A 13,894-nucleotide genomic window follows, 5' to 3' on the forward strand; every position below is an offset into this window, starting at 1 on the left:
TTTGAATGAATCCTTGTTGATTGGAGGTGAGGATAGGATGAAATGTCTACATAATCAGCATTAATGGTACAATTATGTAATTGTGTCACAGTAGGTTGGGTTCATTGTAGTAACTTCGGTATTGAATAGGTTAGGTGTCTGGTGAAGTCATATGAACTTGATTTATTAACATGACCCTTTCATTATGTCTTGTGCATTTAGTTGTCATTCAAAAGCCTTTAAAAACTGAAGGAAGACCACATCTGATCTTTTTTAAACCTTTTGTTCTAAAAAATTTAATATTTCAATACAACATCGCAGACACTAAAAGGAACGTGGTCCAAGGATTTTTCCACAGAAGTATGGTTCTGTTTGCTTAAATACTGTTCTTTTCTTTAAAAGTGATCTGACACATTGAATTTTTTGGAAGCAATGATATATGTCAGTGTTACAAAACTGTAAATGTTTAATAGAGGCACCTTATAAGTTTTGCTGAAAGCAGTAAATAAAGGTAAGAAATAAAATTCCCTTGTGTGGGAATTAGCTGTGTGGCAGACTGCAAGAAATGCAGGGATCTGAATTTGTTATGTCCATCTCCTTTCAGAAAGACATTTGAAAATCTTCTTGACAGAAGCTTCCCTAGAGTATTGTACTTGAATCTTGTGGCAAGGATACACTGCCAAATTACCCAGTCAACTCAAGCTGCACTTTTTGCCTTTTGCCTTTTCTGGCTTTTGTTTTTGTACAGCAGTGTAATGTCACACAMCACCATTTAACAATTACTGTTACTATCCAAAGGATGTGGTAATAATGTTCATGTCTAGTCATACATGACCACAGCTTTTCTGAGGTGTCTGGCATCTAGGTGTCATGTATTGCAAAGAAGAACTGTGTGCATGCATTCAAGAGTAATAATTCATCTTTTTTAAGTATACTGCTGTGATGTTGTTTGGTTAATTTCCATCCAGACAATGCGATTTTGCTACAGTAGGTGTGCCCAAATGTATTGAACGTGTTTTCTTTTCAGCACTACATTTCTTTAGGTGGTAGGCCAGGAATTAGTGTGATTATAATACTGCTATTGTTTTAAAAAGTAAGGAAGTACATGTGAWTAAAATACAGAAATATGTAAATTAGCGTGATGTATGTTTGAGTTAGTGAAGTCCTAAGTAATTCTGCCAAATCAGGTTATATGACTAATATTTGAGAGTTGAATGCCGGATAATATTCATCTTGGGTTTTCTGTTTGCAGGTTTGGCATGTGATGCACTTTACAGAGATGATGTGAGAGCAGTTGTTAGTATACACAAAGCACTTAAGCAATAATAGTGCAGTAGAAAGACTCATGAGTAAATCTGACTATGTCTAGAAGTGTTTGCATGAAAATTAGTTAAAAAGTATTCAAATTGAATGTTGTTGAAGTATTAAAAGATCACTAATTTTTTTGATGGATTTGCACCATAAGTCAGTTTTGTGTGTCTGCAGTATTTTTAAAGTGACATTAGTTGGAGGGAATTTGCTGCCCTGTACAGATCATGACATGAACCAGGTGCTTCAGTTATCGTCTGCCATGGTTGCTATAGCTTGGGAGACCTGGATGATTCCTGTGAAGTAAACAGGAACACATGAATTTCACGTTTTCATGGTCACTCATGATCAGGCAATCACTCAAGTACTTTATGGCAATATGGGCCTATATTCAGAGCAGTTTGAGTATGTTACTAACAGTAATTAAAGCACATGTCCACTTAGTCAAGAGCTAGCAAATGCAAAATGTGAACATTAATCACTGAGTAGTGTTGTGTTCCACTTAAGAGATATTGTGGAAAAATACATCATGAAGTGATGTCAGGAAAGGCAGTATCATGACTTTGCATGAAAGTTGCATTTGTCTAGGACGGTCTGACTTGTTCTGAATTGGTTGACTTTTCAATCTTGATTTTCTTTAAATGCTTTTTTAATGTGTGTATTGTTGGAGACTGGAAAAGCCCTCACTCTATATAGTAATTTTTAACTTAGTTTCAAGGTAACTTCTGAGTTTAGGAGTAATTATGTTGCATGGTGTTCATGTCTGGTGTAAGTGGAGGCTTTACCCTGGATGATTTGTCTGAGATGACATTGCTAGTTTTAGTTACCTTGTATCGATTTGTGGTTTCAGTAGAACAGCAGCTTCAAAGCAGTGGAGTCTGGATTTCTCGTTGGTATGGGCTATGTCATAAGACAGTTGTAGCAGCGTACGTTTCTCCCAAACTCCTTTTGTTCTCCTGTCATGTGAGCAAATTTAGTATGTGTGTCTGTTGGTATAGTGCTGCTGATCCATGCATATTCCTTGGGTTTTACTGTCCAGAGGATACGCGCATGTTCAGCACATCTGTATTGCACGTGCACTATCCAATACTGTTTTTGGAAAGTGCTTTCAAGTGAAATCATGGTTCTTTTTGCCCCTAAGGAATCAGGAAGCTGAGGTGATGGTGGGAGGATGGTGGGGGTGGGAGAGACTGTTTCTCTGTCTCTGCATCCTTGCAGTCTGGTGTAATTAATGTGATGCCTCAGGAGGGAGGAGGAATCCCTGATTCGGAGTTGTTTGGTGGAGACAGTCTGTGTTTATGCTGTTGGAAAGTGGAAGATCTGGGTGTGAGCTCAACTGCTGCACTGCTGATAGAGCCTGTGGCTTAATTATTAGCCACATTTTCTGGCATGGTTTTGGTTCATGCTACCCTATGCCATACCTGGGGACTGTTAGAGGAATAGCGTACCAGAAGCCAGTTCTTTTATATACTATGACCATCTCAGCACCAGTTTTGGCTGCCTGTGTAGTGCTACAGGGACATTACCAGCTTTTGCTAGCTCAGAAACAACTGCATACCTTTAATCAACACAGTCTAGGTTTCCTGCTCTGAAAACACGGCTTTGATCTGTAGTTCAGCCCTTGTGTGATTTCAGATACTTCTGAGGGGAACCTACAGGTTGTTATTTATTAGGGATACCACATTGTCCTTCAGATAATTTTTCCAGCTCTGCTTTTTCTGTGAGTCACCTGAGATCTCATCAGGTTTTTTCAGCGTGATCTAATGAGCTTCTTCACAGCTTTTGTTCTGACTGCATAGTTGCTTGTCTTGAACTCTTTTTCTGACTCTTTAGTGCTGAATACTGGGTATAGAAATAGAGAGTAACGAATAAAAGAAAAGCTCAGATCAAATATTTTTGTGTGTGTTTTAGGTTTTGTTGTTTCTGGGAGCTGTTTTCTTTTGGAAGATGCTTGACTTACCTATTTGTTACTTGTGTTATGTTCAGGTATCTCTTTAATTATTTTCTCTCACCTAATGTCCTTAATAGATTTCTTCATAGGTATGAATGGATGATACTTATCTTTCTGTTAGAACTCTGATTGATTTCCTGGGTGTTCTTGCCATGTTACTCTGTGGCCCCCTGGCTCTGTGTAAACAGGCAGATGAGTCATAACTCCCTTGGCTTCACAGGAATGATATCTATCACTTGCATGCAGACATTTTAGCATATTAGTTCTTGTTTAAAGTCCTATTAATTGTATATTACTTAAAGGTACTAGATGAAGCTGTAAAAAATAATACTAAGGCTTGCATAAGTAAGTGGACTGAGTTGAGGATACAGAACTTTTCTCTGAYTGAAATACTTTTTTCTAGTCCAGTTTTTCTTTATTTTTTTTCAGTTGTTCCCTGCCATGCAACTCCTCTGCTGTTGGGGTTTAGCTCACTATAAAGGCTGATCACTATGTGGAAATATTTTCACTATTTCTTTAATTTTTTTCCCATGTTCTTGTCTCCTTTTTCTCTTTGAGCAATTTTTCCACCTGTAATTAATAATATGATTTTTATTTCTTTACAAGTTATAGGTAATAATTTTGAAACCTTTGGGACACTGTAAACATACAATAGTCTTAATTTAAAAATATGTCTTGTGTTTATCGATCAACATGAAAGCAATATGCTACAATTTAACAGGAGAATATACTATATAAAAATACTTTTATGTAAGCATGTAATATATGTAATATAAATGTAATGTGCCTTCCATGCATTCATGCTTTCTTAGCAGTTCTAGAAATAAAAGCTTATTTTTAGAATGTCTGCTTATGAAAGAGATTTATTGAGTGCGTAAAGAGTGTTTAAGGTCATCCCTAAAAGTCCACTTTTACATTGACTCTTGGAAATAGATGTAAAATCTTGACAGCTGGAAGAATAAGGGAAGGGGAAGGAGCCTGACGTCGTTTTGTATGTACAAGTATTCTGTTTAAGAAGAGATCTAGAAAATGTGCAGCTTCAAGAGGGGCAGGTTAGTTGAGTTGCCACTTGAACCTTATTGAAAGCACTTTTGAGGGCTTCTGGAATGAATATTTCTGCAGAAATAAAACGGAGGTGTTTATCCCCTCCTCAAAGGTGAAAGCATTCTCGTAAGTTGAATTTGTGTTGCATTTCCATGAAAAACATCTCTGGATATTTTCAAAGCGAAAACAAAGTTTAGAGGAACTGTCAACTCCCTCAAGGACAGAGAGGCCCTGTGGAGAGACCTTGACAAATTAGAGAATTGGCAATCACCAGCTGTATGAATTTTAACAAGGGCAAGTGCCAAATCCTGCTCCTGGGATGGTTGTGTGCATGGACTGGAGAGCAGGGAAGAGACCTGGGGGTCCTGGTCGATGACCAGACCAAGGGTCCTGGTCCTGGCCAGCAGTGCCCTGGCAGCCAGGAGGTACAACCCTGTCCTGGGGGGGCATCAGGCACAGCATCGCCAGCCGGGCAAGGGAGGGGATTGTCCTGCTCTGCTCTGACCTGGGGCAGCCTCACCTCAGTGCTGGGGGCAGCTTTGGGTGCTGCAAGATAAAACAGACATGAAGCCTTTAGAGAGCATCCAGAGGAGGGCAGCAAGGATGGTGAAGGGACTGGAGGGGAAGCTGTATGAAGAATGTTTGAGGTCTCTTGGTCTGTTCAGCCTGGAGGAGACAGAGGGAAGACCTCATTGCAGTCTTCAACATCCTCTGGATGGAGGACGGAGGTACAGGTGTCTTGATTCTTGTGACCAGTGACAAGAATTGAGGAAATGGCGTAAAGCTGAATCAGGGGAGGTTTAGGTTGGATATCAGGAAAAAAAACTCTTCACCTTGAGGGTGGTTGGGCATTGGAACAACTGGAACAACTTTCCCAGGGAAGTGGTCACAGCACCAAGCCTGACAGAGTAAAAGAAGCGCTCTCAATCAAGTGGTGTGATCCTTGGGGTATCCTATTTAGAGCGAGGAATTGGACTGGATGATCCTGATGGGTCCTTTCCAACTCAGCATATTCTGTGACTCTCTGATACAGGAATGGAAGGTAAATGGTATCTCTTGACTCCTGAGGAAAAAATTGCTTTGGGGGAATTTTGATGGGAGGGGAAGAAAGGTATTTCATCTGTCTTTTTGCTGCTTTTCACACTGGCAGTTATTCCTGGTTTGTATTAGGATCAGATTGCCTTTCAGTTGTTAAACATTCAGATGTTACCTCACTTTAAGAACTGAATGAAACCTTGTCTGCATTGCAGAAGATATATAACTGCCATTTCCAAACAAATCTCAGTGCAGGGTTGTACTGAATGTGGGAAGTACAACCTTCTGTGCAAGATGTGACTTAAGATGTGGAAGTTAACTTGATTTCTTGGGTGGAGATAGAATCTACCTTGATATGTAAAAAGGCAAGAAACCCCCAGCAGTAGACCTTCTTCCTCCATGTAGTGAAGTTGTATTTGCTCACATCTTGAAGAATGTACATGAAACTTTTTAGAAAGYCCATATTTGGATTACATATGAAAATTGTTTTGATGGCCTAACTTCAGACAAAATTTAACTTGYATGTTGCAGGAATATCATTGTGATAATTTGTACTAGTGTATAGTTAAATTTCAAAACAGTGAGCATATTCTTCATGTCAGGATATATAGATGATCAGCCCTACCAGCCTGATTTGATCCAGCGGATTTGCTTTAATTGTTTGCAAAACTTTTAAGTAGTGTTTCAGGGGATTCTAGTGAACCATTTCCATAGTCCAGCTGACTCCAGAGATTGTACTTGTTTAAAAACAATGTTTGTTAGTGCATTTTAACTAGCAAATTTGTAATAGTAGTGTTGGTTTAACATCTGGAAATTTTTGTCAGACACTTATAAACACAGACAGTTCTATTTATTTAAAACCCAATGACCAGCTTGTTTATGTAATCTCTCTGTTGGCCAGATTAAATACCAAGATGATCCAGGAGCAAAGAGGAGAGTTAGCCAGGTTCCTTGCATCCTAGCTTGATAGAAATTTAATTGGCAGTAAATGGTTTCATTAATTGAAATGGTCTCAGCTGCCTTTTCTGTCCTTACATATTCTCTTGTACAACAGGTGTGTGTATGCTAGTTGGTGCAGTGAATCAGATGAAGAACCTCATGTACAGTGAGCTTTGCCTTTTCCTTGGTTGTTTTTTTTTTGTTTGTTTGTTTGTTTTTTTTTAATGTAGATCACACCCTGTCCTGCATTAATACTGTCCACACAATCACTTTTGTAGACATGACAAAAAGGGAGCATGATCAGTTTTCTGGAGCAATGCTGAAGTATGTCAATCTACACTGTTTTTGAACATAATTGAATTTATTAGTGAAGTATATACTGTTAAAAGGTAATGCAAGCTGCCTGAGATTATGTGTGAGAAGTAATTTTAAAGCTGTGTTTGGAACACTGCATTGAAGCAAGTGTTTGATTTCAACCTTGGACAAAGAAATGATGTTGGTAGATGTATTTGACAGCAATATTTTTTCACCAGAATGAAAGAAACCATTAGCATTGTTATGGATTACTCCTTTACTTATTGTTTTTTCCATTCAGGGTTTGCACAGACTATAAAAAGAACTCCTGTTTTAAAGGGAGACATTCAAATAAACTGATCTCTGTATTGCTCTTGACAAATCATTCACTTTTATAGTAATAATTAGGTGTTTTAATGTGAGTTAAAACTCAGAGTTAAAAGATATTAAGGAACATAAGTCAGATTTGTAAATAAGTATTTATGTACAAGACTAATCATCTGCTTTTACATTAATTCTTTGTCAGAACAAGGATGTCCCTCCTTTTCTCCTTCTCTTTCTTCATATTCTGCCAACCTTTGGTTTTCCGATAGTGAAGGAGACAAGATCTTAAATAATAGGTGCTTGCATCATTTTAAGATCTTCTGAATAGTTTGAAATCTTAGATTAATTTTTGATTAATAGACACATAATGCTATTTACAGTGTGATTACATATATTCATGTTGCCAGCAACTTTTGTGCAGGAAGGCACAGAAAATAAATTTAATGAGATGAGAAGACAGGTAAATGATACATTTTCCTAGTGCTTATTTCATCACTTTAGAATGATTTATTTGTGTTTACATTAGAGATTTCAGAGTAATAAAAGTCATAATTTACCAACTCTGCAATATTAATTTGGTGTTTAGTGGAATTTTTTTTATGTACCACTTGTGCATTTTATAATTTTAGTTACAGAAATAAAATCTGCTAATACTTACTGTAGAAACATCTGTTACACAGTACTTGTTAATTGATTCAACGTTTTTTTGTTAGTTTTAACAGCTGTCATTTGTAGCTGATGAGAGTATTTGCCATGCACTTTGTCTGTGAGCAGTTGTTTGCTTTTCCAGCTTTTTCTGAAGGACAGGCTTTTCTGACTAGCCAAACTTTTAAAAGTGTCCTGTTGAATTAAATATACAAGTCTATGTATTTGCTTTACAGCTTATATTTTCATTTACTATGTGAATCTGTCTTAGCAAATATGAGGGTTTACAGTGTATTCATTGCATCCTTTTAGTGTCTAGAGTACAAAACAAGCATCTGATACGTAAATATTACTTTGTTCAGGTAATTGCTTCATTAGACTGCAATCTCGGGTGCAATTTCTCTCTTTCTTGTGCATTCTGCCTTCCACTATAAACAGAGGCTTATGTTCACCAGGAAGCATTTTCCTGAAAAAAAAAAGAAGCTGTTAAAATAAGAACTGAGGAAGATTAGAGCCCAGAGTTTCTCCTTCATTGTATCTGCAGGCAGTTAGGCAAAATTTAGTAACTCTCCATCTAAGCCTAAAAAGATAATTGGGCTGCTTGTCCATAGCTAATGGGACACCTGGGATGTTTCTGAGACTCATCATCATCAAGAGCTGTGATACATCTGATGTGGCATTTCGGTTTCCAGATACAGTGAACACATACCTTAATGTATTAGATGAAACAATTTGAATCTCTTYACATACAGAGTCACTCACTCAGAGTCAAATCACCTCATCAGTAATTGCTGGTTGTCTTGAAGCTAAAAACTGTTCATGCTGGAAGGGATCTTGGGAAGTCACCAGTCCAAGCCTTGTAGAGAAAGCAGGATTGCTGTAGCAAATTGCTCAGGACTGTAGCCAGTTGGGTTTTTATTATCATCATGGATAGAAATATCCATCATCTTTACCCCATCAGGAGTTTGTACACATTGGCAAGATACCTCTTGAGTATTCTGTTTTTCTGGCTGAACATTTCCAGCACTTTCAGCTTCTCCTCATGTGTCAGATGCTCCAGACCTTTAATCATTTGTCCAACTTTGCCGAGTCTCTTTGATATATTTTTTCCATACTGAAAAGTCCAGAATGCCTAGTAAACTTTAAAAATAGCATTGGTATCATTTAAAATAATGTTTCTTTGCCCTTTTAGAGGTAAAAATAGGTTTCTGTTTCACAGCTGTGAATCGCTAATTTTCAGATGCTGTCATCAACGGTAAAAATAGTTATCAGTGTTAAACCAACAATTTTGTCAAGTTTGTGGGTTTCTTTGAATGGTTCCCATGACTGTTGAAATTTGTTCTGCTTATCTTAAGAATAAAGTACAGCACATATGGCAGAAGTTGAAATTGCTTCATAAAATAAAATGTACTTTCAGATCAAGTTTTTTTTCTGTAATACAAATAATTTTTTCAATTCTCTTTTCTATAGTGAAATAATAGTCTTTGTATCCTAATTTTAGCTTGTTTATTTACTTACAAAGTCACTAATATGCTGATCAATGAAGGCAGTAATGTTTTGTAGAATGAGGATGGGATTTCTCTTGCATCATTCGAGAACTCATTTACTTCTTTACCTGCAGTAAGTGTAAGTAGACAGCATTTCATACTTTGCCATTATTATTTTCTCATAAAGGCAGCTGTCCGTTAACCCCGTAAATATTTTTTCCTGACTTTTTTTTTGTTATTTGCTGGGGGGTGTTTTGCCTGTGACTAAGAAAATAATTGGTTCATGTTTTTACAACATCCAAAAAATATTTAGGATTTACTCTGTCAAATCTGAGCTACTCTTTACCAGTTGAAACATGTCTTAATTTTTGTACTTGAAAGCTTCGGGTTTTGTTGTCGTCCAGAAGGACAACAGTGGTGCTGAGGAGTTGGAACAGTTTTGCTCTGCTACTCTTGGACAAGTTGATGAACAGCTATCAATGTGCACACATTTCTGTTCTAGTTAGTGGTAGTGGAGGTGTACTGGTGGCAGGGTGTGAGCTGTTTCACATGCTCTGCGTGTAGGGGGATGCAGTAAGTGCATCCAGTTTTATGATGTAATCAGAGGCAGACATTTAAGGTTTCTGAAGTGTTCAGAAGCAGTAACATGGTGACAATAATCCTGGTATTGTCTGTACCTGACAACAAAATAGTGCAAAACTGAGCTGTACTGTGGCATAGGACTGCTCTTACTGCAGACTTCTTTTTCTGCGGAGTGATAAAGTATTTTTACAGTATAGAGGCAAGAAAAATATTAATTAGTTTTTCCTTTTTGTTTCTTTTAGGACTCCTCCAGGATGGTGTCAAGCAGGTATAAAAGGTATGAGATCTTTGTACGCAACCATTTTTTTTTACATTTCTGCCAGAAATAATGTTGATTAAATGGCTGTTTGTACAGGAGGCCATCATACTGCTTCTGTAAATGTATAGTCCAGTATTAGGCAAAGGACCTGAAAGATGCAGCAAACTTACCTTAACCCCTCTATTACATTACTGTTTTGAAATAAAATTCAGCTAGTGTTTTGCTGTATCTTACTGGGGCAGAATAGTTTCCCCATCAAATATCAAACTTGACTACACATTGCCTAGGAGCCAGTATTTGCACAACTTTATTTATGAACCATCATATTCTGAAGTTTAATAAAGGAAAACAATTTTGCTGCTCTCCGTAATAATACTGAAAGATGGTTTTGTCATTGTGTCTCAGTTGTAGCAGATGTTTCTTATATATAACATGTTCTGTTTGTTATTTGTTTGAGTCAAGTATTAACCTGTTCATTACACCAGCACTTTAATCAGAAAAATACGTCAGAAGCTCCTGACCAGTGTGTGAAATTTTTCCCATATGGAATTAAGACTGACACAGCTATCACAATTATTAGGAAAATGTTACGGTAACATGGAGTCTAAAACACATGAACTGAAGCAAGACAATTGTGTAAGAATGTTTTTGTTTGGTATATGAATGCATTCTCTTTTATGTATCCTTTACTTGGGTAAAATATGTAAGTGATTACTTTATCTGTGTATATATATATCATGGCTGTAGAAGAAAGTTCAAAGAGCACSTACAATTATCTAGTCTTCACTTCTGCATTTTCTACCCCTCAAACTTGTTCGTCTGTAGAATTGTGGGATGGCTTGCATTGGAAGAGACCTTGAGGATCATCTAGTTCAGTCCCCCTGCCGTGAGCAGGAACACTTTGCACTGAACTGGATTGCTTAGAACCCCATCCAACCTGGCCTTGAACACTTAGAGGGAGGGAACATCCATAGCTTCTCTGGGCAACCTCTTTCAGAATCTTCTCCCACAATGTAAAAAGTAATAACCTGTCCTGTTATGCTTTAGCTTTCCTAGCATAGTGTCTTTTATATTTTTATTTATGGGTTCTCATAAATGTAGCTGAGTGATGCATTTTATTGCTGCAGGATGTTTTTTTTTAATCACTTTGTCATTGCAGAATGGGTGGGCTTATTGTCAGAACCTTAGTAACTGTGTAATTTCATGATTAATTTCTTATTAATCAAGTACATTTTAGTTCAATCTTACACTTCCTCTTCAGGCCCAATGCAGAATTTTATTGCTGTTTGTATCTGGCAAATACTTAGTGGTTAGTGTCATACTTCTATGGTTTTTCATAAACCTTATCGCTGCTTCCATGCTGTATATACTTACTCACTTGCAAAAACTTGGTTGCACGTGGGGTGATAATAAATAGAAGTTTGCACATTTGTAACTTATTTGAAAATAATCTAATTCTATTGATTAGCTCTGCAAAAATAGGAAATGCTGAAGCTAGATAGTACTAAATAAGACTTGGTTGTGCAGTTTCCCTCAGTCAGCTTTAGTTATATGTGGGATGTAAGAGTCTTTGTCAACTTTGTCTGTCAGGACTGGCATCATGTTCAGGAGGAATCTGACTTGCTATGAGCTGCTTTTAATATTTTATGGATGCTGTCGTCTCTCTTACTAATTGCATAGTCTTGAAACTTTACGTTGAAAGTGAAGGATTATTTTCCACTGTCAGTGCAGTGGACACTGCTCACAAATACTCTAATTGTGCCTCCTTGATATATAAAATGCCCACGGTGATTAAAGTTAATAGTGTCTATTAATTTTCCACTATATTTGAAAATTTCTCCCTCTTTGAAGTAATTTTTCCTGTGAGGGTACTTAAGGGATGACTCCCAGTGGTTTTGCTTTTCTGGTATGAATGCTAGAGGAGTCAGAACCAGAATTCTTCTGGGCTAGTTTGCTTCTTTGAACATCTTCACTTGGTGAYGGTTTTAGAGAAAGCAGCCTTCTCTCCAGTAATGCTTATTCAGATCACTCACTAAAGTCCCAGATTCATCAGGAGTCCTTTGGAAAGTCAGATGGTTAGAGCATGGTGCTAATAACACTGAGGTTGTGGATTCAGTCCCTTTATAGGCCATTTACTTAAGAGTTGATCTGTTATGTGTGTTCTTATCGAATCACTGTTCTCTCAATGTGTTCCAGGACTCAAGGAAGTGCGCAGATTTTACACTATTGATTACACTGGCTACTTTCCCTTACATGGATGCAACAATCCGTGGCTAAACTTTTATATGACATTGCTGGGAAACCTGAGTGTCCATTGACTGGAAAACGTGTTTACAAATGAACTCTGCTGGCTGCTGTGTGCCTAGTGACTTGGACAAACTGAGCCAGTCTCTTCATGCTGTAAAGGCCAGTCTCTTCATGCTGTAAAGTAAATAGAAGTTTATGATGAGGATTTTAGACTATAATTGTAGTCTGTCTTCTGAATTTACTTCAGGAATTTTCACACTTCCAAAAGTTTGTGGAGGGCTTCCTTTGTAGCTGCTTGATGAAGTGCAAATAATTTTTTGAAAAGGAAGTGATGGTTTTATTTTGATCTGGAGTGAGATCTATTAAAAGCATGACCAGAATCTGGAAGGTTATGCTGACATGAAGGCCACAGGACATGCAAGAGAGTATTTGGGAGCTGTGATGAGTCATATGTTCTGACTGTGAACATGTGTTTAAAACTCATGTGTTTTGAATGTGTAAGTATACTTAAATTGTAATAGCCCATATCGACTTCTTATTCTTACATTTTCCTCTCAGGTTTTCGTAATGCAACATGGCTCATCCTAGCCATATCAAACTACTGTTATGAAACTGGGTCTGCCATTTTTTGCACTGCTTTGTGAGTAGTTATTTTTAACTATGAAGCACATTGCCTTTAGTAAGAAAGGTTTTCTGATTTAAGTCTGATGGTATCAGCATAGCTGGTGTTACCAGTGATTTCTCAAACATGAGAAGGACCAAGTGCGTTCCCTTTATTGAAACTTCTGAATCTACTCTATGTGTAAACATGAACTATGTTTCTGTTGTGTTCTGTAAACTAAAAGCCTTGTTTGCAAGGAACAGTAAAGCAAGATATGTATGCGGGCAGAGCAGTTCTTTTGATAAACACAGAAAGTTTGTTCTGTCAGTGTACTTTAAAGACTGTCTACTAGTTTTTGAACCAATTAGTTTCTTTTCAAAAAAAAAATTAAAGCAAACCTTGCTGATCAGGTTTTAAAGATGTTTTCATGGTACTTGAATCAGACAGATCAACTGGATCAGTTTACAGAAAGAGCTAGATTAAAATCTCTTCATGGTTCAGAAGTGTGTTCCCCTTATAAGTTTGTTTACTAGTAGAAATGAATACAATATGGTATGGTTTTAGGGCTTCCAGTCAAAATGTCAGAGAGGGTTTTTGCCCCTTCTTTTACGATAGTACAGCACATTAACATGGAGCCCTAGAGACAGAGACCATTTAGCAATAGCTGTAAAAGGCTGCATCATACTCAAGTTCAGCATCCATGTAAGAGTTGAAAAATAAATGGGGAAGTAGAGACTATAAAAAAAGAAAATGAGTGGCATTGGAGTGGTTCTAAAGGAAGTGTTTGAGCATTGCTGAAATTGCCTTGCTCAGTGTTTTTAGATAATTTAAAAACTTTACCAATTTACTCTCCATCATACTAATCTTGATCTCACTGATTAAAAGAAGCCACAGCTGCAAAACACTGTTTCATAATGCTATGCCCAGACTTGCCTGCTTGCCTGTGTTTAGGGGTTTTGCAGTGAGGGCTGACTTTGGGAGCACTGTCTCATTTAGCTTGTTACCTTAGGACCACTACTTTGCAGATAGGAGGATTTTGTTTATACAGGGGTTGCTGAAGAGGTTTTTGTTGACTTCTGTAGCCATTCTTGAGTGACTGCTGCTGTTATGAGAAGGCATAAACACCTGAGGTTTATTTCTGCAAAAGGTTTTGATGGTCTAAGTTGAGCTGGTTTGAGTTCCTTACTGCCCCTTGTGCT

The 13,894-nt window shown here is 37.5% G+C and overlaps 1 protein-coding gene across 4 annotated transcripts in view; it reads left to right on the top strand.

Annotated features, from left to right (window-relative positions):
* The window catches only part of PAWR (pro-apoptotic WT1 regulator), a 67,684-nt gene that overhangs the window by 41,640 nt on the left and 12,150 nt on the right, over positions 1-13,894 (top strand). For all 4 annotated transcript variants that reach the window (XM_057377401.1, XM_057377403.1, XM_057377402.1 and 1 more), the window contains one exon: positions 9,831-9,865. In XM_057377401.1, the coding sequence (XP_057233384.1) occupies positions 9,831-9,862 (32 nt within the window). In that variant the 3' untranslated portion in view covers positions 9,863-9,865. The remainder of the gene's footprint in view (positions 1-9,830; positions 9,866-13,894) is intronic.

Source organism: Malurus melanocephalus, unplaced genomic scaffold (assembly GCF_030028575.1).
Source record: "Malurus melanocephalus ecotype Western Australia unplaced genomic scaffold, MMel_1.1 scaffold_311, whole genome shotgun sequence".
Classification (NCBI taxonomy): Eukaryota; Metazoa; Chordata; class Aves; order Passeriformes; family Maluridae; genus Malurus; species Malurus melanocephalus.